The sequence below is a fragment of the Rhincodon typus genome, chromosome 15, assembly GCF_021869965.1.
Source record: "Rhincodon typus isolate 14 chromosome 15, sRhiTyp1.1, whole genome shotgun sequence".
Classification (NCBI taxonomy): Eukaryota; Metazoa; Chordata; class Chondrichthyes; order Orectolobiformes; family Rhincodontidae; genus Rhincodon; species Rhincodon typus.
In genome coordinates this window covers 29,196,567-29,218,938 of record NC_063346.1, presented here as the reverse complement: position 1 = coordinate 29,218,938, position 22,372 = coordinate 29,196,567, and the positions used below count along the sequence as shown (strand labels likewise).

The 22,372-nt window shown below is 41.0% G+C and overlaps 1 protein-coding gene across 4 annotated transcripts in view; it reads left to right on the top strand.

The window, feature by feature from the left end:
* The first annotated feature begins 8,596 nt into the window (after positions 1-8,596).
* Positions 8,597-22,372, top strand: part of LOC109914647 (flavin-containing monooxygenase FMO GS-OX5-like) — a 21,754-nt gene continuing 7,978 nt past the window's right edge. For 2 of the 4 annotated variants that reach the window (XR_007263731.1, XM_020514254.2), the window contains exon 1: positions 8,597-9,114. Coding sequence is in view for 3 of the 4 variants with exons in the window: in XM_020514254.2 (XP_020369843.1) it covers positions 8,903-9,114 (212 nt within the window). In the remaining variant the exon portion in view is untranslated. The remainder of the gene's footprint in view (positions 9,115-22,372) is intronic. The other 2 variants (XM_048605599.1, XM_048605600.1) reach the window with 2 other exon arrangements.

The following is a 22,372-nucleotide window of genomic DNA, read 5'->3' as shown; positions in this document are numbered from 1 at the left end:
ATTATAAATTATTGCTTGGGTCTCACGTGAGTATTGTTGCCAATTCTGGATGCCTTATTTTAAGAAGGATACTCAGATCTTGGTGACAGTGGAGACAAGCAAGGGAATAAGAATGGTTGGATAGTTATTTCAAAGAGCTGACACAGGTGCAAGGGGTAGAATAGCCTCTCCGTGCTGTAAAATTTTATATAATGTATCCTTGACTGTTTATATCGTTAGTTGTTGTGAATGCGTTTCTGGGGAGAGACAGTGTGATTCTAAGTTACTAGTCTTCCGTTGTTTAACACACAAGTGCAAAATTCTTTACTCCGCTCTTTTAGCAACAAATGAACTTTGAATGAGCATGAGATTAATTACACACCCCAACCACAGTCATGTGATAATGGCATCATCATTGATGATTGCACAATGTTTAGCACCATTTGTGATCCTTCAGATATTGAAGCAGTCCATGTTCACATGCAACAAGATCTGGACAAGATCCAGTCTTGGGCTGACAAGTGGCAAGTGACATTCATGCCACACATATGCCAGGTTATGACCATCACCAATAAGAGACCATCTAACCAACGTCCCTTGACCTTCATTGGTGTTACCATCACTGAATCCCCCACTATCGACATCCTGGGGGTTACCATTGACCAGAAACTCCACTGGACTCACCACATTAACACAGTGGCTACAAGAGCAGACCAGAAGCTAGGAATACTGCGGTGAGTAACTCACCTCCTGACTCCTCAAAACTTGTCCGCCATCTACAAGGCACAAGTCAGGAGTGTGATGGAATACTCCCCAGTTGCCTGGATGAGTGCAGTCCCAACAACACTCAAGAAGCTTGACACCATCCAGGACAAAGCAGCCCACGTGATTGGCACTACATCCACAAGCATTCACTCCCTCCAGCACTGGCGATCAGTAGCACCAGTGTGTACAATCTACAAGATGCACTGCAGAAATTCACCAAAGATCCTCAGACCTTCCAAACCCAAAACCACTTCCATCTAGAAGGACAAGGACATCAGACATATGAGAACACCACCACCTCCAGGTTCCCCTCCAAGTCACTGACTATCCTGACTTGGAAGTTATATCGCTGTTCCTTCACTGTTGCTGGGTCAAAATCCTGGAATTCCCCCCCTAATAGCATTGTGGGTCAACCCACAGCAGGAGGAATGCAGTTGTTCAAGAAGGCAGCTCACTACCACCTTCTCAAGGGCAACTAAGGATGGGCAAGAAATGCTGGCCAGCCAGCGACACCCACATCCCACAAATGAATAGGAAAAAAAATTATGTACATGCTCAACAGTTAATTCTTTACATCTTCCTCCCTGGCCCCCAAGTCTTTGCATCTATACAATATAAACACATCCTTCTGAAGAAGGGTCCCGACCCGAAACATCAACTTTCCTGCTCCTGTGATGCTGCCTGGCCTGCTGTGTACCTCCAGCTCCATACTGTGTTGACTCATCCTTCATTATCAGCCTGGTTTCACCAATTTTCCTGATCTTGTATAAAGTTTTCTTTGAGGTTTTGAAGATTGGCATCGAAGTTCCCAGTCACACTCTCTGCTTGATCTTCTTCCTTCCAGAGTGTAAAATTTCTATTTCTTAAAGTTGATTTAGTTTCTTCATGGTACAGGCAAGTATTTAGTGGTTAGGGATGTGAAAGCTTTTACTTCTTCAATTAAGTTCTTGTCTTCCTCCTCTAGATAATATGTAGATAATTCCATCACTGTACTGAAACTTCCCTGAACAGAGTCAGTAGTGGCATCCAATCAGATTAGCCTTAAACTGAATCTTTAGATCCTTATTGGCATTTCTGTCATTTTGTTTTGTATTCATAAAGGTTACCAGTGGCCTAAGATCAGGTTCAATTTTGAAAACCAAAAAAGAGAAAATTCATCACATGCCCACATTGCTGCAAGCATCTTATATGTGCACAGATCATTGATGGTGGCAGGTCAGTTGCAGAGAACAGTTCATAATCCATGCAGTATCCAGGCTTTATAATAGGGGCATAGAGTACAAGAGGAGGAGGTTGTGCTGAATTTACGTATGACAATTGTTAGTCTCAACTTAAGTATTATGTACATTTCTGGGTAGCATTCCGTAGGAGAGATGTGAACACACTGGAGAGAGTGCAGACATTATTTACAAGTGGCTCCAAAGATGTGATACTTCAGTTATGTGGATAGATTGGACAGTCCTGTTCTCCTTGAAGAGAAGAAGGCTTGGGGGTGATCTGATTGAAGTTTTTAAAATCATGGGGGGTCTGGACAGAGTAGATAAAACAATTTCTGTTCACAAAAGGATCAAGAGTGAAAGAGCACAGATTTAAAGTGATTTGCAAAAAAAGCAAATGCAAGTTGAGATAAAACTTTTTCACACAACGAGCAGAATACACTACCTGGAAGAGAGGTGGAGGCAGATTCAATTGTGACATTCAAGAGGGCATTGGATGATTATTTAAATAGAAACAATATGCAAAGGTACGAGGTAAAAGCAAGAGGAAGACACTAAGTTATGATTCTCATTTGGAGAGCCAGTGCAAACATGATGAGCCAAATTTTTTCCTTCTGCATTATAATAATTCTGTATTTCTGTGAAGTTTTGACACCTCCTCTAGTAATAATTGCCAGAACCCACAATCTGTGTCAAGTTTTGTGAAATTGGCATTCTTTGCAAGTTTTGCCAAAGTCCGATCCACTGGTGCCATTGGATATACTTCTTGTTCTACGGTCTTCTTTAATTAAATGAGGTTGACACAAATTCTGTTGGAAGCATTTGGTTTTGGAACTGGTACAATACCAGAATGTTACTTCACAAGTCTGGTCACTGGCGAAATGAGTCCTTGCTGGACCATTGTCTCTGTTTCACTTTGACATTCTGCAGAAGTGGGTGTGAGACTTTCCTAGGTGTAAAAAGAAAACAGGTTTAGCACCTGTTCTTAGTGTGACGTGCTATACCTCTTTCAGTTTGTCTAAGCCTTTGAACAGTTTTGGGAATTCCATTCTAAGTTCATTGTATTATTTCTTGTTGTCAACATCATCAAGTTTAAAAATTAATTTCAAATCCATTCATGCTCTTCTGCACTTCACCCCCTCACATAAGGTAGAGCTGGATTGGTTCTTGTCAAGCAAGGGCGTCAAAGGTTGTCGAGGTAGTCAAGAATGTGGATTTGAGGTTGAATCAGATCAACTATCACCTTGTAGAATGACAGAGCAGATTCGAGTAACTGGTTGGCCTACTCCTGCTTCAAATTCTTATGTTCATATGCTTAACAGTTGGTATTCTTAGTTCTGAATAATGTATGAAGTTTCAGAAACTTCTCTGTGTCTGCATTTCAGTCTTGCAGTTTGTTGTTCTTTAACTTCAATTTGATCCTTCCCGGACCTTAGAGTTGAATTGATCATGGTTGCAGTGTCGTTGATTCAGCTATCCACCTCATCGGAAAGGACTAAGACTCTTGCTCCCATATTAAGTTTATAATTAGGAGGGTGTTCATTGGCCTGTCTGTTTTCACTCCAGTATTTGCTTCTTAAATTGTTCATTTTTCCAATGAAGGTGATTTCTCTGGTTTCTGATTCCCTTATTTCTATGCAACTTTTTTGCAGGGTTGTTCCCTCAGTTTGGTTGGTAGCACTTTTTAGAATGACAAATTGATTTAAAATGACTAATTTTCCAACAGGTATGGCAATCTGTTGTTTGGGTGGGATGCTTTTTGCATTTTCTTCCCGCCACAGAAAGGACATTTCAAAATGGGGATTCTTGCTTTCACTAATAAAACTCAATATTGCTTTCATTCCTCTGCCTTGCTAGCCAGTCATACTACATTAATCAACATAATAAATCAATTACTTAATAATTAATAAAAATGATCATTAAAATGTACCAAGCAGCAGATTTTATTTTGCCATCTTGGGTTTAGAAATAGTGCTAGAGGAAATCAGAGTGGGTCCTAAGTCCTGAACAGTAAAGGAGGAGTTGGGAACTGGAGCCAAGCTAATGAGTTGAGCTTAAATAACTGACCTTATATTTGCCTCTGGTGACACACACTCTGAGCTGGCCTCGATGGAATTCATACAGGAGTCAGAAGCTGCTTGTCTTTAAACCTGAGTTTTCCTCCTTTCCCAAACTGCTTTGTGGATAGATTTTTTCTGGGGAAGAGTAGGAGGGAACGGATGGATTTGTGCCTGGATGTCGCCTTCCCACACACCATCCCTTTATTCCCACACACCCTTGCTCTTCCTCAATACTTTCCCTACTATTATATTCCATGTATACACACTCTCTCCCTCTGCCTTCAGCACACACAATTTCTCTCCTGCCTGCCCCGCCTAGCATTTTCGCTCTGTCCTACTGCCTCCCACACTCTCACTGCACATGTGCACACACACAGAAACACACACACACGCAGAATCTCTAGAGTGGAAGCAGGCCAGTCAGCACATCAAGTCCACACTGACCCTCCAAAGAGCATCTGACCCAGAGCTACCCCCGTACCCTTTCTCAGTAATCCTGCATTCTTGTGGCTAATAGAGTCATAGAGTAATACAGCATGGAAATAAGCTCTTTGGCCCAAAGTGGTTCATGCTGACCATGGTGCCCACTCCGCTCATTCTAATTGCCTGCATTTGGTCCATATCCCTCTAAACTCTTCCCATCCATGTACCTATCCAAATGTTTTTTAAATGTTGCTATTGTACCTGCCTCAACCACTTTCTCTGGCAGCCCACTCCATGTATGCACAACTTGCTGTGTGAAGAAATTGCCCCTCAGGTCCTTCTTAAATCTTTGCTGTCTCACCTTAAACCTATGCCCTCTAGTTTTCAATTCCCCATCCCTGGGAAAAAGACTATATGCATTCATACTATCTCTGCCTGTCATGATTTTATACACCTCAGTAAGGTCACCTCTCATTCTCCTATGTTTGAAGGAATAAAGTCCTATCCTGGCCAACCTCACCCTGTAAATCAGACCTAGTAGTCCTGGCAACATCCTCATAAATCTTCTTTGCACACTTTTCAGTTTAACTGTGCCTTTCCTATAACAGGGTGACCAAAACTGTATACAAAACTCCAAGTGTGGCCTCACCAGCGACTTACACAATTGTAACATAATGTCCCAACTCCTGTACTCAGTGCCTTGACCTATGAAGGCCAGCATGCTAAATGCCTTCTTCACCACCCTGTTCATCTGTGATGCCACTTTCAACAAACTACGTACTTGTAGTCCTAGGTCCCTCTGTTCCACAACACTCCTCAGGACCTTAGCATTTACTGTATAAGTCCTACCATGGTTTGAGTTTCCAAAGTGCAACACCTCACAATCATCTGTATTGAATTGCATTTGCCAGTCAGCTCACTTCCCCATCTGATCACCTATCCTGGCTACCAAACCTACACATTCCTAACACTATGGGCAATTTAGCATGGTCAATCCACTCAACCTCACATTTTTGGACTGGAGGAAAGTGGAACACCAAGATGAAACCCACACAGACACGGGGAGAATGTGCAAATATTAGGAGAGATATTAGGCACAGGCCTTTGCAGCTCCCCCACCCCCACCCCCTCCTGCATCAGAACTGAATTTTGATCTGTGTCTTTGTTTCAGCACCTAGGCCTCAACATCTCCCCTTACTGCAAAGTCCCATACCCTGATAATTCAAACTTTGTCCCTACATGCCTTTTCATTCCTTCCTTATCCAATCAGAGACTTATTCTCACCAGCCTTTCATTCTGATAGTTTCATGGTTAACCTTCTAGCAGCAAATGTGGGGAGACAACAGGCTGTGATTGGCTGAGCAAGTTTGAGCTTTTTTGAAAAATCACCACATCTTTCCATGTTATTATTCCTCTGACTTGGACAAGGGATTTCTACAGTCCACATGACACCATGAACAAGCCTGTTTGACAGTCTCTACATCATTGTATGATTAACTTCCTAAGCCTTTACAACTGACTTCCACAGCTACCTCAAGTACACTTCCTTGCTCCCCACATTCTGTAAGAAATCCATTAAAATCTTGTAATTGCCTTGACTCTACCTCATCTGTTCCGATGATCCAACTTTCTGAGATGCCTACATTTTCCCTCAGCTGAGGAATTCCCTCCTCCTGCCAACGTGGTTGACAGAGCCCTCAACCGTGTACATTATATTTCACACACTTATGTTCTTAGCACGTTTCCTTGTTCCCAGAACCAGAATAGGCTTGTCTTCCATCCCACCAGCCTTCATTTTCTGTCCTTTCCATACCTCCAGCATGGTACCACCAGCAAACACATTTTTCCCTTCCATTCCCTTTAAGCATATTTTTTTTTCCTTTATTCATTCACAGGATGAGGGCATCGCTGGCTAGGCAGCATTTATTACCCATCCCTAGTTGGCCAGAGGGCAGTTAAGAGCCAACATTGCTGTGGGTCTGGAGTCACATGTAGGCCAGACCAGGTAACGATGACAGATTTCCTTCCCTAAAGGTCATTAGTGAACTAGATGGGTTTTTCCAACAATCGACAATGGATTCATGGTCATCGTTAGACTCTTAATTCCAGATATTTGTTGAATTCAAATTCCACCATCTGCCGTGGCAGGATTCAAACCCAGGTCCCTGGGTCTCTGGATTCACAGTCCAGCGATAATACCACTAGGCCATTGCCTCCCCTTCTAAAGTGACTATCCCTCCAATGATACCCTGTTCTACTCCCCAGTCAACCCCAACATCCTGTCCCTTTCCCACAGTTCCTTTTGATTGCATTTCCAGGAGATTTAACATTTGCAATCTTCTCTCTCCTCATCATCCAAAGCCCTAAAAATTCTGAACAGGTCAGGCAGCAATTTACATTTTGATTTCAATTTGGTCTGCTGGATTCAGTGCTGAAAATATGGTCTGCCCTACACTGGGGAGACCATACACAGATTGGGTGACCAGTTTGCCAGAAACCTCTGTTCAGTTCACAAGCATGGCCCCAACTTTCCTATGGCATATTTTTAAAATTCTCTACCATGTTTATCTGGCCAACTGTAATATTGCATTGAGGTTCAATGTAAGTGTGAGGAGCAGCACTTCTTCTTCAAGTTAGACACTGCAAGCCTTCTGGACTCAGCACTGAATTCCACAATTTTAGTCTACAATGTATACTTCTTTTTGTTCGCTTTTCTTGTTTAATTATTTTTAAAGTCAGCAGCACTCCAGCTATAAATAATTTCCTTGTTTCTTTTCTGCCTCTTTGTACAAACATACAAATTAGCAGCAATAGTAGGCCATTCAGCGCCACCATCAAATGTTTTCACTTCTAACATTTTCCTAAGACAGATCACCATTTAGTTTAGCCCTGGAAGACTACTTGTTCTTTCAATCTTTCCTGTATTTTGCCCTATCCCAGACCTTCATTTGTGTGTAAAACATCTCTAACATTTTCTAGTTCTGATGAAAAATCATTGACTTAAATTGGTTTCTGTCCACAGATACTGCCATAACCTGCTCAATGTTTCCAGCATTTTCTGTTACTATTTCAGATTTCCAGTATCTGCAGTGTGCTGTTCTTTAATTAGTGTTTTTCTCTCCCCATTTCATTAAGTGACTGGTCCATCAGTTTCCCGAATACCAGAAACCAGATAACCAAACATTCTGATAAGTGAGAGATAGTAGGAACTGCAGATGCTGGAGAATCTGAGATAACAAGGTGTAGAGCTGGATGAACACAGCAGGCCAAGCAACATCTTGGGGGAAGGAAGGCTGACGTTTCGGGCTAGGCCTGAAACGTCAGCCTTCCGGCTCCTATGATGCTGCTTGGCCTGCTGTGTTTATTGTGATAGGTGGTTTGACTGATATGTGCACCTCTCCAATAACAATTTGATTGATTCTTCCTTGCTCAATCAGGGACTGGTGACAATCGAGCAAGTGATAGCCAGACACATACACACTGGTGTAACTTGGACAAGATTGGTCTATATATTTCCAGTGACAGAAAATAGGTTGGGGCTCTATGGCATAGTGGCAGTGTCCCTATCTCTACACCAGGAGACCTAGGTTCAAGTCCCACCTGTGCCAAAGGTCTGTAATTACATCCCTGTGCAGGTTGATTAGGAAAAAATAGCTTTGGTGTTCATCCTGTAGGTAGTGAAGAAACTGATCTTAATTGGAACAGCTGTTTTGGTAGTACAATAATTGTGATCCAACACTTTTAGGCTAGAAAAGGCAGCTTTGCCAAACTTCCCAACCCTGTTCGCCATCTAGTGACTTTACTGAAAGGTACCACTGCAGACTCACCTTTGGACATGCGCCCTCTAGACTCACATTTTAAAAAGGGGTGATATTTTATGTGTAATCGGAGAGTTGTCGGTGCGTGCAGGTCCATTAATCGCAACTTTATTTGTTCAGGGAGATTAAAAAAACAGATCTGGCAGACTTTTCAAACGTTTGCGGGGAGTGGGAGTGAGTAGCGGAAATAAAATGTTGCAATAGAAGCCTCGTGAAATGTTCTAAGAAAAATAAAATGCAGTCTTCAATGTCTTCGGAGACTTCGTAAAAGATTAATAAAATGTGGTGGTTGCTCTTTTTCCACCTGGTGTCAATCCATGAAGGCTAATAATTGACAGCTGTTCACTGAAGTTTTCGTGTTAGAAAAAGAACATCCATCAATTAGGGGAGAAGACATGGTAACTCCGGTAGAGCTGCCAGACATTCAGAAGGGTCAGATTCTCAGTTTCAGTCTTCCAGTTGCTCATTTTTTTCTCTGTTAATGAGACAAGACCTCACTGGAGTGGAGAGAGTGTCACGTAACCCTGATTTAGAAACAAAATCTGCGAAAAACAGGCAACGAGTTGGACAAACAAACGTCCCTTGAGTAAAGGACCTTGGAAATGACTAAAGTTCAGATTTTTTTTTAAAGTCATTAGTGATGAACTACCACAAGCTAAAGGTAGCGGTCATAGGAGCAGGGGCAAGCGGTCTGTGCGCTGCTCGCCACCTGCTATCCAGGCCACACGTTTTCGCTCCCCCTGTGGTCTATGAGCTGTCTAACTGTGTTGGAGGCACTTGGGTTTACACAGACAAAGTGGGAAGGGATGACTACGGCCTGCCTATTCATTCCAGTATGTACAGGGATTTAAGGTAATGTACATCACGTCGAGCTAAGAGGATGGTAATTTGATGTACCAATCGGACAAAATGTAACGAACACAAAGTTTGATCCTGCTGTCGCCCACCTAATACCTACTGGATTATTTCTTCGTCTATGAGAACAGTCCGGTCAATATGAAGCAGAGCGCTTGTTTTTTTTAAATTTCCCTGCATGGTAGGTTGCACCATCTGGTGGTCGTGTCAGTTCGGCAGAGCAAGCTAGATAATAGTCACACAGGCGTGAACTTGCCTTTGTCCTCAAGCGCTGCACAGTTGTGGAAAGCTTTAGGTGTACTTAAAATATTTACATCTATATTTCCTGTTCCCACATGAGATAATCTTGTACTGTTTTTAAATTTATCTACCAATAAAGAAGAAAAAAAAATGCTTGAAAAATATTTTGCCATGAAAGTTCAAACTGGAAACAGCTGTAAGAATATGTATGCACTTTTTGAATTGGTTTACTTGTGCTCTGGTTTGGTGGGCTAAAACCGTGGGAATCAAGTGACAATGTCCATCAAAATAATTTAAAATTTGATTGCTTTTTTTTTTCTTGCATAAGCTGTTTGAAATAGGAATTTCAGTTACTTTTGTTGGATAGAAAATGCTCATATTTTGAAATGACCAAAAGGAACATCTGTTAAAAATGTATTTTATCCATTTAATCAGAACAGAAAATCTACTGATATTTCTTCTAGAGAACAAAGTAGAAGGCAGTAGAAAGAGTCAACTTTCTTCTTTTGGCAGGGCCTCCTGGTTGGGAATGGCTTGCTTGGTGGGTGGATAGTGGTTCTGCAGTGGCTGAATAGTCCAGTTGTAGAGCTGCAGCTGAGGCAAGTGGTGTTTGACATGGAAGGTGTATGGGATACTCTGAATTTTGCACAGTCTTTCTGCTGCTTACAATACTGTTCACGTGCTCCAGTCAGTGACGCTCAAAATGGTTGGTCCGTTCATGGATGCTTCTTTTACAGTTTGTGGGCTCTAAGACCAGTAATTCCCACGTGTCAATGGGGATGTTGCATTTGTTAGGGAGAATTTCAGGATATCCTTGTTGCATCTCCTCTGCCCTGCTAGTGATCACTCACCATTGTGGAGCTCTGAGTACCTTTTTAGGGAGCCTTGTGATGGACATGTAGACAATATGGCTTGCCCATTACAGCTAGTCATGCATGAGTGGTGGCTTGATATCTGGGATATTGGCCTGGAGAGGACGGTCACATTGGTACGCCTATTCTGCCAGTGGATTTACAGGATGTTGCAAAGATAGTGTTGGTGATAACTCTCTCCATGGCTTTGAAGTGTCTGCTGAACATGGTTTATATTTCTAACACATATGGGAGGCTGGAGATCATGGCTGCTCCATAGGCCATGAGCTTGATGCTGGGTTTGAGGTCTCAGACTTTGAACGCTCTGCTCCTCAAGCGTCTGGAGGCTGCACTGTAGTATTTGAGTCGATGTTGGATTTGATTGTCAATGTGTGCTCATACTGAGAGTTGGCTCCTGAGGTATGGGAAATTATCCATGTTGTCAAGGGGCTTGCTGTGAATTTTAATGGTCAGGGCAATATTGTGTAGCAGGAGATGGCTGGTAGAGGACTGTTTTGTTTTCTGAATGTTTATTCTGCGACCCATTCTCTCCTACACCTCAGTGAACATATTGATGATTTGTAGCTCAACCTCTGAGTGTATGCACATGCAGGCAGCATCTGTGTACTGCAGCTCGATGACAGAAGTTGGGATGTCTTGGTTCTGGTCTTCAGGCATCGAAACTAAACAGTTTCCTGCTTGTCCTGTTGGTTTGTGCCATTCTAGTGGGAGCTTCATGGAACTGGGGGTGGAGTGTTGTGGCAAGGGTGATTGAGAAGAACTGCTTGACCCCAGTTTACAATTGTATTAGGTTTGTAGTGCATCAATTGGTGAGGATCAGGGCTGTCATCGTGAAGCAAATGGAGAATGGTGACAAATTTCTGCACGCAGCCAAATTTGCGAAGGAGATTTCACAATCCCTCATGGTTGATGATATAGTTCAAGACCTTTGTGAGATTGAAGAAGGCCAGGTTCCCTGCACTTTTTCTTGGATTTGTTGAGCACTGAAAATAATGTCCATTGCGCCTCTTGACAGGCAGAGGCAGCATTGAGATGAGGAGGAGCTCTTCAGCCACTGTGAGGAGGATTCTCAGGATGACTTTTCCCATGGTAGACAGTAGGTAAATCCCTTTAATTTTCACAGTTGCACCTATCTCCTTTTTTATTTTTGAAGTCTGTCTGGTGTCTCTTCATTCCTCGGCTGATGTTCCTTTTCCAGGGAGAGTCATTCCCATGGTGAGTGCAGTTGCTAAAGGTAGCTGATGCTGTTGATCTGTTTCTGTTGCTGGGGTACAGTGGATCTCTGGAACTGATGGTCATTTTATGCTCTGTGGAAGTGACAAGATTACTTCTCTCATCGGCTGCCTGAAGTGAAAGCATTGCTTCTTTGGTTGTATGTAGATGCCTGTAGTTGGACAATATATTTGCTTGTTCATATTCACCACCTGTGATCAGCATCACAACTGCTGTGTACAGGTCCCAACTTACTGTGTGGGCTGACTGTCGTTGAGAGTGTTGAACATTTGCATTCTGACTGTCTCTCCAATGCTGAGCTCTGGGAACGACTCGGCAGCTTTATCAAAACAAAATTTGGCTTTCTGTTGTTTGTTTGACCTGGTTTTGAAACTCATGTCTGATACAACAACTAGGTTCAGTCATTCTTCCAACAATGGAACAACAGTTTGGCTGAGGCTTGACATTAGTTTTTCAATTGGACTGTTTCCATACCTTCAAGTGGGTACATTCTGTGCTGGATTTGCTCAGTTTCTTTACAATCCTGTTGGTGATTTTCATGGCGAGCTCAACCTTTTCCACTTGATTCAATAGTGTGGACATGATCTATGATATTTAAATGACATTCGTTTGACTTGTGACATTATTGCAATGACTGAAATGCCATAACTAAAGTGCATTTTCAGGCATTCTACAGTCACACTGGCTCTCATTGATGTCAGCTGGTCTAATTCCCAGTAGTCAGAACAATAGTTCATGATGACAAGATAATCCATTCCTGCAAGAGTAAAGAGGTCTACTCCAAAATTCTAATGGGATGCTGTGCATCATGAACAGTTCATTTAGATTGTTTAGTGTGCTATTTGTTATAAGAACTGCACAGGCTGATGTGGTCCTTCAATCCCATTGTTCGTATTTGGCCAGTTGAGCACTTCTCCTGCTTTCCTCCAGACTAGACTCAATTGCTTGGTGCATTGCATGAAAGCACTTCATCTTTTTTTCTCATCTCCTAAGGCAAAACGACTCTACTTCCTTTGTACAAGATGTCAATCTTGGGCTTTTACTTCATGCCAAATATTTCTCTTAGAGCAGCAGGTATGTTCTTGATGCTTTTGTCGCTACTTCCTGCAGCACTTGGAGAGTTTTCTTGTTGAAATCAAGCAAACTATGCAAAATGACGCTTGTGTCTCTGCTGGATTGATGACTTCCAGAGCATGTAGAACAGTTGCTTCTCATTGAAACTGGAAGATTTTACACTCTGCCAAAGCATTCTTGACTTTCTCAATAGGGAGAACTACTCTCAAAGGCATGCCTGCAATGTACATCTGTTTCATTTGCATGTATGTCACATCCAAATGACTTTGCTGCAAACAAAGTAACATTCTTTTGGAGCAGGTAGAAGCATTTGAGGAAAATGCTTTGAAGTGGTTTGTGGTCAGTCTGCACTGTCACTTTGCCTTTCCCAAATAGATGTTGGTCACAATGCTCACAAGCTAAGACAATACCTGTACACTTTGTTTCTCTACCTGAATATAACATTTTTCAGTTTGTGTTGATGCCCTGGGTTCAAATGTAACTGGTTGTCCTTACTGTATATGGGTTGCTTCAAGTCCTGCTTTTCCTGAAATGATTGACATCAATGAACATTGTAGTACCTCAGCGCTTGCACTGTTGTCACTAGCTGTTTGATTTCAAGTGAAAGGTAATTTTGTTCTCTGCATGTCCTTAGCTGTCATGTCTGCTGGTTGCTGCATCTCTGCTATACCTCTCACTTTGTCAGAATCTGGGTGAAGTCCGTTTTTGCTGTCAATGTACATCTTCAGTTGCATCTTCTTCTTGTTCAGCTTCATCTGGTGAACTCTCCAAGTGGTCACACTAGATTCTGATTGTGGTCTGCGATTGTGTCTCTACATCCATAGATTAACTTCCACAGTCTATCTTGTTCTGTCAATGTTTTGTTACTTTTCTGGAGAGTGGAAATGCCAAACAGCATGCCCACCATCAGTATCTATTGAATGGGGTCTAGAAGGCACCTGTTGGAATCCAGCTGCTTTCATAAGTTTCACTTACTGGTAACCATCCTTCACACTGAGGATAGTAAAGGCCTTTGCTGTGGTGAGTTGTGGCTCAATTTCTTCAATGGTTGGCTTGGGATAATGAGATTTCTTCAAATTTTTGAGGCCCTTGCATACTCTGTTTTCCAGTTTATTTTTGCTTTTAACATACTGTAACTCATATACTGGAATTATCACTTCATGATTACTACTTCTTCTCTAGCTCCTCTATCTAATCTTTCAGGTTTGACTTGAGGGCAGCTGGAACTGTTCTCAAAAGTGCTGACTTGGTCTTCCACTCTCATCTATTTCAAGATGATACCCCCAGGAAGGCATCCAAGATCTGTGAAAACATCTATGTAATCTTTCAGGATGTGTTCAGTCGTCAGTGGCTTAGTGGTCTTTGAAACATTGCTAATCTCTTCTGGCACATTAGGCTTACTGGTCCCAGGTTTAGATTTTCTTCAGCAGACATGAGTGGATTTTGTTTTATGCCCACCACCTGGAAATCCACATCTTCATTCTTTGCACTGCTCTTCACTGGACTATCAGCTAATTTGTCCCCTTGGTATGATTATTGTTCTATCATATAGTCCCAACCCTACCTTGCAGGGGTTCATTATTTTGGATCACCATCTTGAGCCATTTGACAGAGGTCTGTGAACCTTCTGAAGTTGCACAAAGTCACCAGTATCTATCAATCTCAAACTATCTGTCACTTCTAGATCTGAAGACGCCAACCTGTTGTATGGTGTAGAGTGATTTGTTGGAATCATCAGCTGACATCATTTTGCATTCACCTTTATACATATGTTATGTTTCTGTTTGGCGAAACACCTTTTTTTGTGCAAACTGAAGTTTGAACATCACATTCCCTAAGTTGGACACATTTTTTAATTCTTTGTGTTATGTTTTCCGTAATGTTTATGCCTTGCCCTTCTGACCTTGATCTTTCTACTGGTCTTTTCTGCAAATAGGTCTTTCTTTTCTCATTCAGCTTGAAATGTGTCTTAACATAATGCAAAGCCTTATCTATTCTCCCATTAATATGCCATAGTTAATTATTAAAAATCTTTAGAGCCTCTGCATGGATCCATTAGCTTTCTCGAACTATAAGTTCACCCCTCACAGCAGGATTCTAATGTCAGTGTTTCACAATGCTGCAGAACTTTAACAGTTATAACAACCATACCCTACTCTCTCGGCTCACTCCCTAGTCTTGATCCACACTTGCAATTTTCAAACTTAAAAATAGAATCACAGTGGGAAAAAGTTTGGGAAGAACTGTCAAATTCATACACAATCCCATCTCTGAGATCATATTTCCATTGTCCAAACACTTCAGATTTAGCTAGATGTATTAGCATAGCCAAATACTGATCAGTAGACCCTTTGTCATGCAAGCTCTTAGCTTAAGGCTTTCAAAATCTCTGCTGTCTGGCTTTTTTTGTTCCTGCAAAGAAATCTAGGCTGCACTACAGCTTGTAGCACTTTCTCCAACACTGAGAGCTGGGTCAGTATTCTTACTTGGTCAGCTTCTAAATGAGTTTTAAAATCTATTTTATAGTTTTGCCACTGAGTATGGGGGAAAAAGATCCAATTCTGTCTCATATCCTTTTCATTTCTGCAGCAGCAAGAAGTGGAAAAATGTACAGCCATTTTGACTAGCTCAATGATTCAAAGTTGTATACTCTTTTTTTAAAAAGTCGATTGCTCTGTCTTACAGTTATGAAAATCCACGTGTTTTCAGATGCACCATTCCTGACACCATGTTATAACTGATATGTGTATTAATGGCTGTTGCTGGTTACATGCGCGCACACACAGGATTTCTGTAACAGAGGTCATATGACAATAGCAAACCAGCAAGAATATAAAGGGTACAATTGCATTTCTCTAAACTGTGCTAACAGACAAGCTACGGAGGATGAGTGACGATGGTGCAAGATAGAAGAGCATAACATTTTCAGATCTTCTGTTAGGAGGAGCAGCTGCAAGCAGTGTTGGGAAAACTACTTTTGAAGCACTACATAAACTCAGCTGGAGGTCCAGTTTGTGATGCAGAGTGATGTAAACTGCATAGGCTTGATTCCTGCAGCAGCTGAGGTTACCATGAGGGACTCTCCTTCTTAGCCTCTCCCCTTGCCTGAGGCCTGGTGTCCCTCTGGTTAAACCACTACTATTCATTCTCTCTCAAATGAGGGAGCAGTCCTGTGGTCTCATAGGACTATGACGACTTTACCTTTTACATGCAACAATACCTTACAAAGTAATGGAGAAAAGGTTAGGAAAAAATACTAAGGGTTGGTAAGAGGTAAACTTTGAAAAATGCTTTTGGAGATGGGTTAGGCAGAGGTATTTAGGAAGAGAACTGCATAGTGATGGGTTGTTATTGTTGACAGCTGTACCATTCAGGGAGCAGAATGGGGGAGTCAGCAGACTGGAGAGTGAGAATTGGAAGAGGTTAAATAAATAGATTCGATCAAGGCCAAGGAAAGGAGGAAGACAAGGTTTATTCCAAATATTCCAGTGTGGAGGTGACAGAATAGCGGAGAATGATCCTTTGAATACTTTATTACTTGCAACATTATGCTACTATCAAAAAACAGCTTCCCTTTCCCTTACAGCATTCCAGAGGAACCATCCTCTCAGTGATACACTGGTCTGCACTTCAGTCAGCTCGTATGCTCCATCTCCCTCTGGCACCTTTTCAATGCAGATGTAGGAGATGCTGCACCTGCCGTTTTACCTCTTCTCACCATCTATGACCATGTTTGCACTTACCAGGTGAAGCAGCAATTTAAGTGTGCTTCTTTCCAAATGGATTCCTGTATTCACTGCTCACAATGTAGTCATCTGAATGTTGGAAAGCTCAATGTAATTCTTCAGGAACAGCATTTCATCTTTCAATTTGATAATTTACAGCCTTTGGACTCAGCAATTTCAGACAAAAAACTCTCTCCCACAGTTGTTCCCTTGCTCCTGCTTCTCTTTTATTTTCTTGCAGCTAGCTGCTCAACTACAGTAGGTACATCTTTTGTTTCTTTGTTTTTCTTGCATCATCTCCACTCCCTTTAACCCTGGAAGATTAACCATTCTGTCATTTAATCCCTGCTGTGTTCTATTCCTCTTTCAAACTTTCCTTTTGTCCTCGTCCCAGCCATTCCTTGCTAAAATCCTATGACATCTCAAACCCAGTTCTGAGGAACGGTTACACACCTGAAACTTTAACTGTTTGACAGGAAGGGGAAATCGAGGATTATGGGGAAAGTACAAGAAAGTGAACATGGGGAATGTTGGATCAGCCATGATCCTTTTGAATTGCAGAACAGGCTTGAAGGGCTGAACAGCCTACTCCTGTTCCTATTTTGTTGGGTTGAATGTTTTTCTCTCTCTCTCCACACAAATAATATGTGATCTGCTTTTTTTTTTCCTGAAGTTTGTTTTGATTTTATCTTGAATAACATTTTGCATTAGCTACTTTAATTCCAAGGTTCGCAGATTTTATACTGTTGTAGTTTATACAAATCATAGTAATTATTAAAAAAGTAATAGCTTTTTATTTTTCTTTGCTATTTGCTTGGCTCAAATTTTGATTCAATTTGTTTACATTTTCACCTCGTATTCCAATCCATTTCGGTGAAATTAAAACTAATTTAAGATTTATGCCCTCAAAAATGACACATTATTTTCCATATCTAGTAGCTGCCTGATTTTGGTTCATTATACTTGCAACTTTCTCAGGATGGCATTTGACTAAACAGGTAACTTTATTGACTTGTTCGCTTTTATTTAAACTTATTCATTGAGGTTGTAGTTTTGCAGAATGCTGTTCTATGGTAGTGTAGAAACGGTTCTGCAGCATTCACTGCTTGAGCTTTGTGTACTTTTATCTCTAAATTTGTTCCTGATGTGACCCTTTCACACATCAGTTTAGGTGTGGGGAGATGATGACCTAGTGGTATTATCGCTGGACTGTTAATCCAGAGACCCAGATAATGTTCTGGAGACCCGGGTTCAAATCTTGCCATGGCACATGGTGAAATTTGAATTCAATAAATATTGGAACTAAGATAATGATGATTGAATCCATTGTTGATTGTTGGAAAAATCAATCCAGTACACTAATGCCCATTAGGGAAGGAAACTGCCATCCTTACCTGATCTCGCCTATATGTGACTCCAGACCCAAAGCAATGTGGTTGACTCTTAACTGCCCTTTGGGCAATTAGGGATAGGCAACAAATGCTGAATATAAGGAAAAGAAGGTACATGTTGTTCTCCTCCTTGAATAATTTTAATAAAATAGTGATGTTTATAAAGATCTTAATGCAACTGATAAGTTCCCAGATGGCCATGCATAGAGAACTTTCTAGCTGCACCTTTCCTTCCTTTCCTTAAAAGCATTAAAATACCAGAAAATAGTGCCTTTTTAACAGGGAATTGAGAGAAAATTTCATTACCAAAGAGTAGTGAGTTTGGGAGCTTGCTGCCATAGAGTGGCTGAGGCATAATATAGGTACATTTATAGAAGGTTAGACATGCATTTGGGACAGAAGAGGATAAATGGTTAAGATGGAAGATTTAAATGAGATGGGAGGAAGCTTGAGTGCAGCATAAAGACTGATATTGACTACTGAGGCAAATCGCCTGTACTGTGTGTACAACCTATGTAAACCTGAGCTTTAATACCATCCATTCCTGGATTGAAACTTGATCCTAGTTGTATTGCAAAGTTGTAGCTAACAGGCTGTCCTAGATTTTATTTTTAAACAAAATGTAATGGGGGTGGGGAATGATAGTGTATGTGGAGGAATGATACTCATCTAGTGAACTTAATAGAAAGTTGGGTGGAATGTTACAGGGTAAAGCAGCTTTGGATAAATACATACCTTAGAATTTTTTCCATAAATTACTGCTGGTCAAGATCAGGACAGACTTGTACGAAGAGATTGCTGAGTAGTTCCTTTTTGTCCCATTATATGAGTTCTCCATTCCTAAAGGCAAACTGTGACTCAGCATTGGAGTCTGGTGGATGTAGAGTCTTAGCTGGATACAGCGAGACACCAGATTTGTTTCCAAAAATAAAATGTGTCTCAAGTGAATGCAGTAACTTTTATTTTGGCCTTTGTATTGCAGTTTGTTTGGCTGACCCCAGTGTACTTTTAATGACAGAAATGTAAGGTCTTTTCAAAATCTTTCTTTTTAAAAAAAAAGCCCAAATCTAAGAAGAATCTTTGTGCCAGTGTGTTCCAAAAGTGCAGAAAAGTTTCCTTTTAATTGTGTAGAATCATAACCTTAAATTTCTTGCTCATTAATTCCTGATCAGTTGCTGACACACAAATCATTGATCAGAAATGGAAACTAAGCAGAACTTTTATTTTGCCATAATTCTATACAAGTTGTGCCCTGGTCTGTTTTTGCTGGGTCTATCAGAAAATATAAGTGCCTGATGCAAATATTTCATTTCTATATTTTATTTATTCATTCACGGGATGAGGGCATCACTGGTGAGGCAGCATTTATTGCCAATCCGTAATTGCCCAGAGAGCATTTAAGAGTCAACCACATTGCTGTGGACCTGGAGTCCCGTAGGCCAGACCAGGTAAGGATGGCAGTTCCCTTCCCTAAAGGACATTAGTGAACCAGATGGGTTTTTCTGACAATCAACAGTCATTAGTCTCTCAATTCCAGATATTTATTGAATTCATATTCCACCATCTGCCATGGCGGGATTTGAACCCGGGTCCCCAGAACATTATCTGGATCTCTAGATTAACAGACCGGCGATAATACTACTAGGTCGTCGCCTCCCAAATATTTGGGGTTTACCTCCCACTTCTCAACATTTTGTTATATAGGATGTGATATGTAAATCACAGCCACATAAAATTATTAATCCAAGATTGCTCAACAACAGGAAGGTTACAGTAATATGAAAGTGTGCATTTTTCAGCCACTTCTTATGACCTCTTTGTTGTCATGAGCCTTTATATAATAGCTGTTTCAATATCTTGCATCCAGCACTGTCACATACATGAACGGATTTCCAAATGGAACTTCCTCCCCTATTTGGCTTGGCTAGAAGATGTGGATGACTTGAGGAGAGTGGCAAGATAGGTCGGCTTGCATAGGAGATCTTCAGTTCCATCTGCTTGTGCCTAAATTGTGTTGCATGTGCAAACACATGTGGTTTGACCTCATTTGGGCAGGAGTTTGTGTGGAAGGAGAGGAAGCTGGGTACAGCAGGCATAAAACATCATCAAGACGTATGAATGCATGGTTAACTGTAATTTGGATGCTTACTTGGAAGTAATCCAAAGACGTTTTGCCAAGCTTTTGGCATACCATTTGAAGAAGACCTCTTAGAAAGTTTTGTCCAACATCCCATGGAATGTAAACAAAGCCCAGGAACTCCAATGTGCTTGCACCATTTTCCAGAACATTTTAATCTTATTTGTTGTGTTCACTTAATTTTCTAGAAATACATCTATTGTCTTCTTGAGGAACTGTAAATAATCTATGATAGCAAGGTGTAGAGTTGGATGAACACAGCAGGCCAAGCAGTATCAGAGGAGCAGGAAGGCTGACGTTTTGGGCCTAGACCCTTCTTCAGAAAACCTCTAGGCCTGAAATGTCAACCTTCCTGCTCCTCTGATGCTGCTTGGCCTGCTGTGTTCATCCAGTTCCACACCTTGCTATCTCAGATTCTCCAGCATCTGCAGTTCCTACTATCTCTGTAAATAATCTATCTTCACTGCCTTCTCTCGAATACTGCTCCACAGGTTAATCACCCTCTGGGTAAAGTAAAACTTCCAGACATTCAACTTCATCCCCTGCCACCTAAGTTTGGATTGGTGAACCTTAGCTATCTAAGTTTAAAACACTTTATCTACCAGCATCATATTCATTTCTTTAATAATCTTATACTTTTAATCATATTCTCTCACATTTGCTTCTCCTAAGATGTCAAGCCCATTAGTAGTTATCCTTATTGGTCTATTCTGCAGCTTCTTCAGAATCAATTCCAGTTTTCATTAGCGATGATCAAAACTGGACACAGTTAAATATCAGTGTAATCCAACCTAGAACTCTACTTGTTTTCATAGCCTGCTAAACTGAGCTTGCACCTTGATGACTAGATAAACATACTCATTCTTAGTTACCCCACCAGAAATTGATCCATGTTCTACACCATGGTCTTAGTTGTTTACCTTTGTACATATCTGAACATTCATCTAAATCAAAAGACATTTGCTAGTCTTGAGGCCCAATTTCCCAATTGATCTAACCTTGGGTACACTTTGGTGATTTGTTTCAATTCACTTATCATCATAATTCTAATCTCATCTGTTGATTGATCGGCTTTCTTTTGTGCCGCAAGTTTTCTGTTTCTCTTTGCTCCAAGTTCCTTTGTACAAAAGACTGTTAGGTAATCTGCAAATTTAACTGATGACTTTGTCCCCTTCCAGATCCTGAATAAATAATGAAGCAAAGGACCTTCAACATCCCTAAGGTGTCCCATTCGGGTCTATGTTCATTGGAAAGCAAACCCTCTAAAAAATTACCATTTTCTGATTCATTAGCCTTTTTCTTTATCTCCTGAGCGAAGAGTTCTAATTTCTTGATGCAAGGTGAAAGAGTAGCTGATCCATGATTCAGTGAGGGTAATTACCTTGATGGAGTTATCCAGTGGAAGTCATGAACCTTGGTCACAAAATAATGAATATTTTGAATTGGATAGAAATGAAAGGCAGTCATTGTGGTAATTTGGGTAATCTGTAGAGGAAGGAGAAAAGTAAGAACACAAAAAATGGAAGCAGGAGTAGGCCATTCAGCCCCTCAAGCCTGACCCACCATTCAACAAGGCCATGGCTGGTCTGTCCCAGGCCTCATGCCAGTTTACCATTGGTGTCAACTTCCTGATATTTCAAAAATCCATCTATCTCCTCTTTAAATATTTTCAGTGATCCAGCATCCACAAGTTTCTGGGATAGAGAATTGCAGACATTCACTACCTTGTAAGAGAAGAAAGTCACTCACTTTCTTAAAGGCGTATCCCCTAGTTCAAGATTCCCTCAATAGTGCAAACATCTTATTGACATATACCCTGTCAAACCCCCTCAGACTCTGTTTGCTTTATGTTTCAATAGGATCACTCATCATTTTTCTAAACTATAATGGATACAGGCCTAACTGTTTAGCTGTTCTTGATAAGTCAACCCCTTTAACCCAGGAGTCAGTGTAGCAAATGACTTTTGAACTGCCTTCAATGCCAGTATATCCGTCCTTTAAATATAGGGATTGAAACAGTACATGGTACTCCTGTACAGTTGTCAAGGTTTGCCTGTTTTTAAACACCAACCCTCTAGCAGTAAAGGACAAAATTCAATTTGTCTTCTTAATTACTTGATGCGCCTGCATACGAACATTTTGTTTAATAAACAAGAACATCCTAATCCCTCTGTGCTCCAGAGTGTGTTTTTTTTGGACTCCCTCTCCATTTAAAAAGTGATCTGCATTTTGATTCTTCCTACCAAAGTCACACTTTCCTACATGAAAATCCACCTGCCAAGTTTTAGCCCACTCACTCAACCTATCTATATGCCTTTACAGATACCTTCTGTTCTCATTGCAACATACCTTCCCACCTATTTTTGTATCATAAACATGTTTTGGATATATTACTCTCTGCCCCTCTGTCATTTAATACATTTAGTCAATAAAGTTCTTGAACTGATCATTCTGGTACTCCACTAGTTCCACTATTCAAACATATAAAAGACCCAGTAAGCCCAATTCTGTCTTCTGTGGGTCCTCAATCCATGCTACTCACCCCAATACCATGTGTCAGTTCGTAACGACTATTTCGTAACG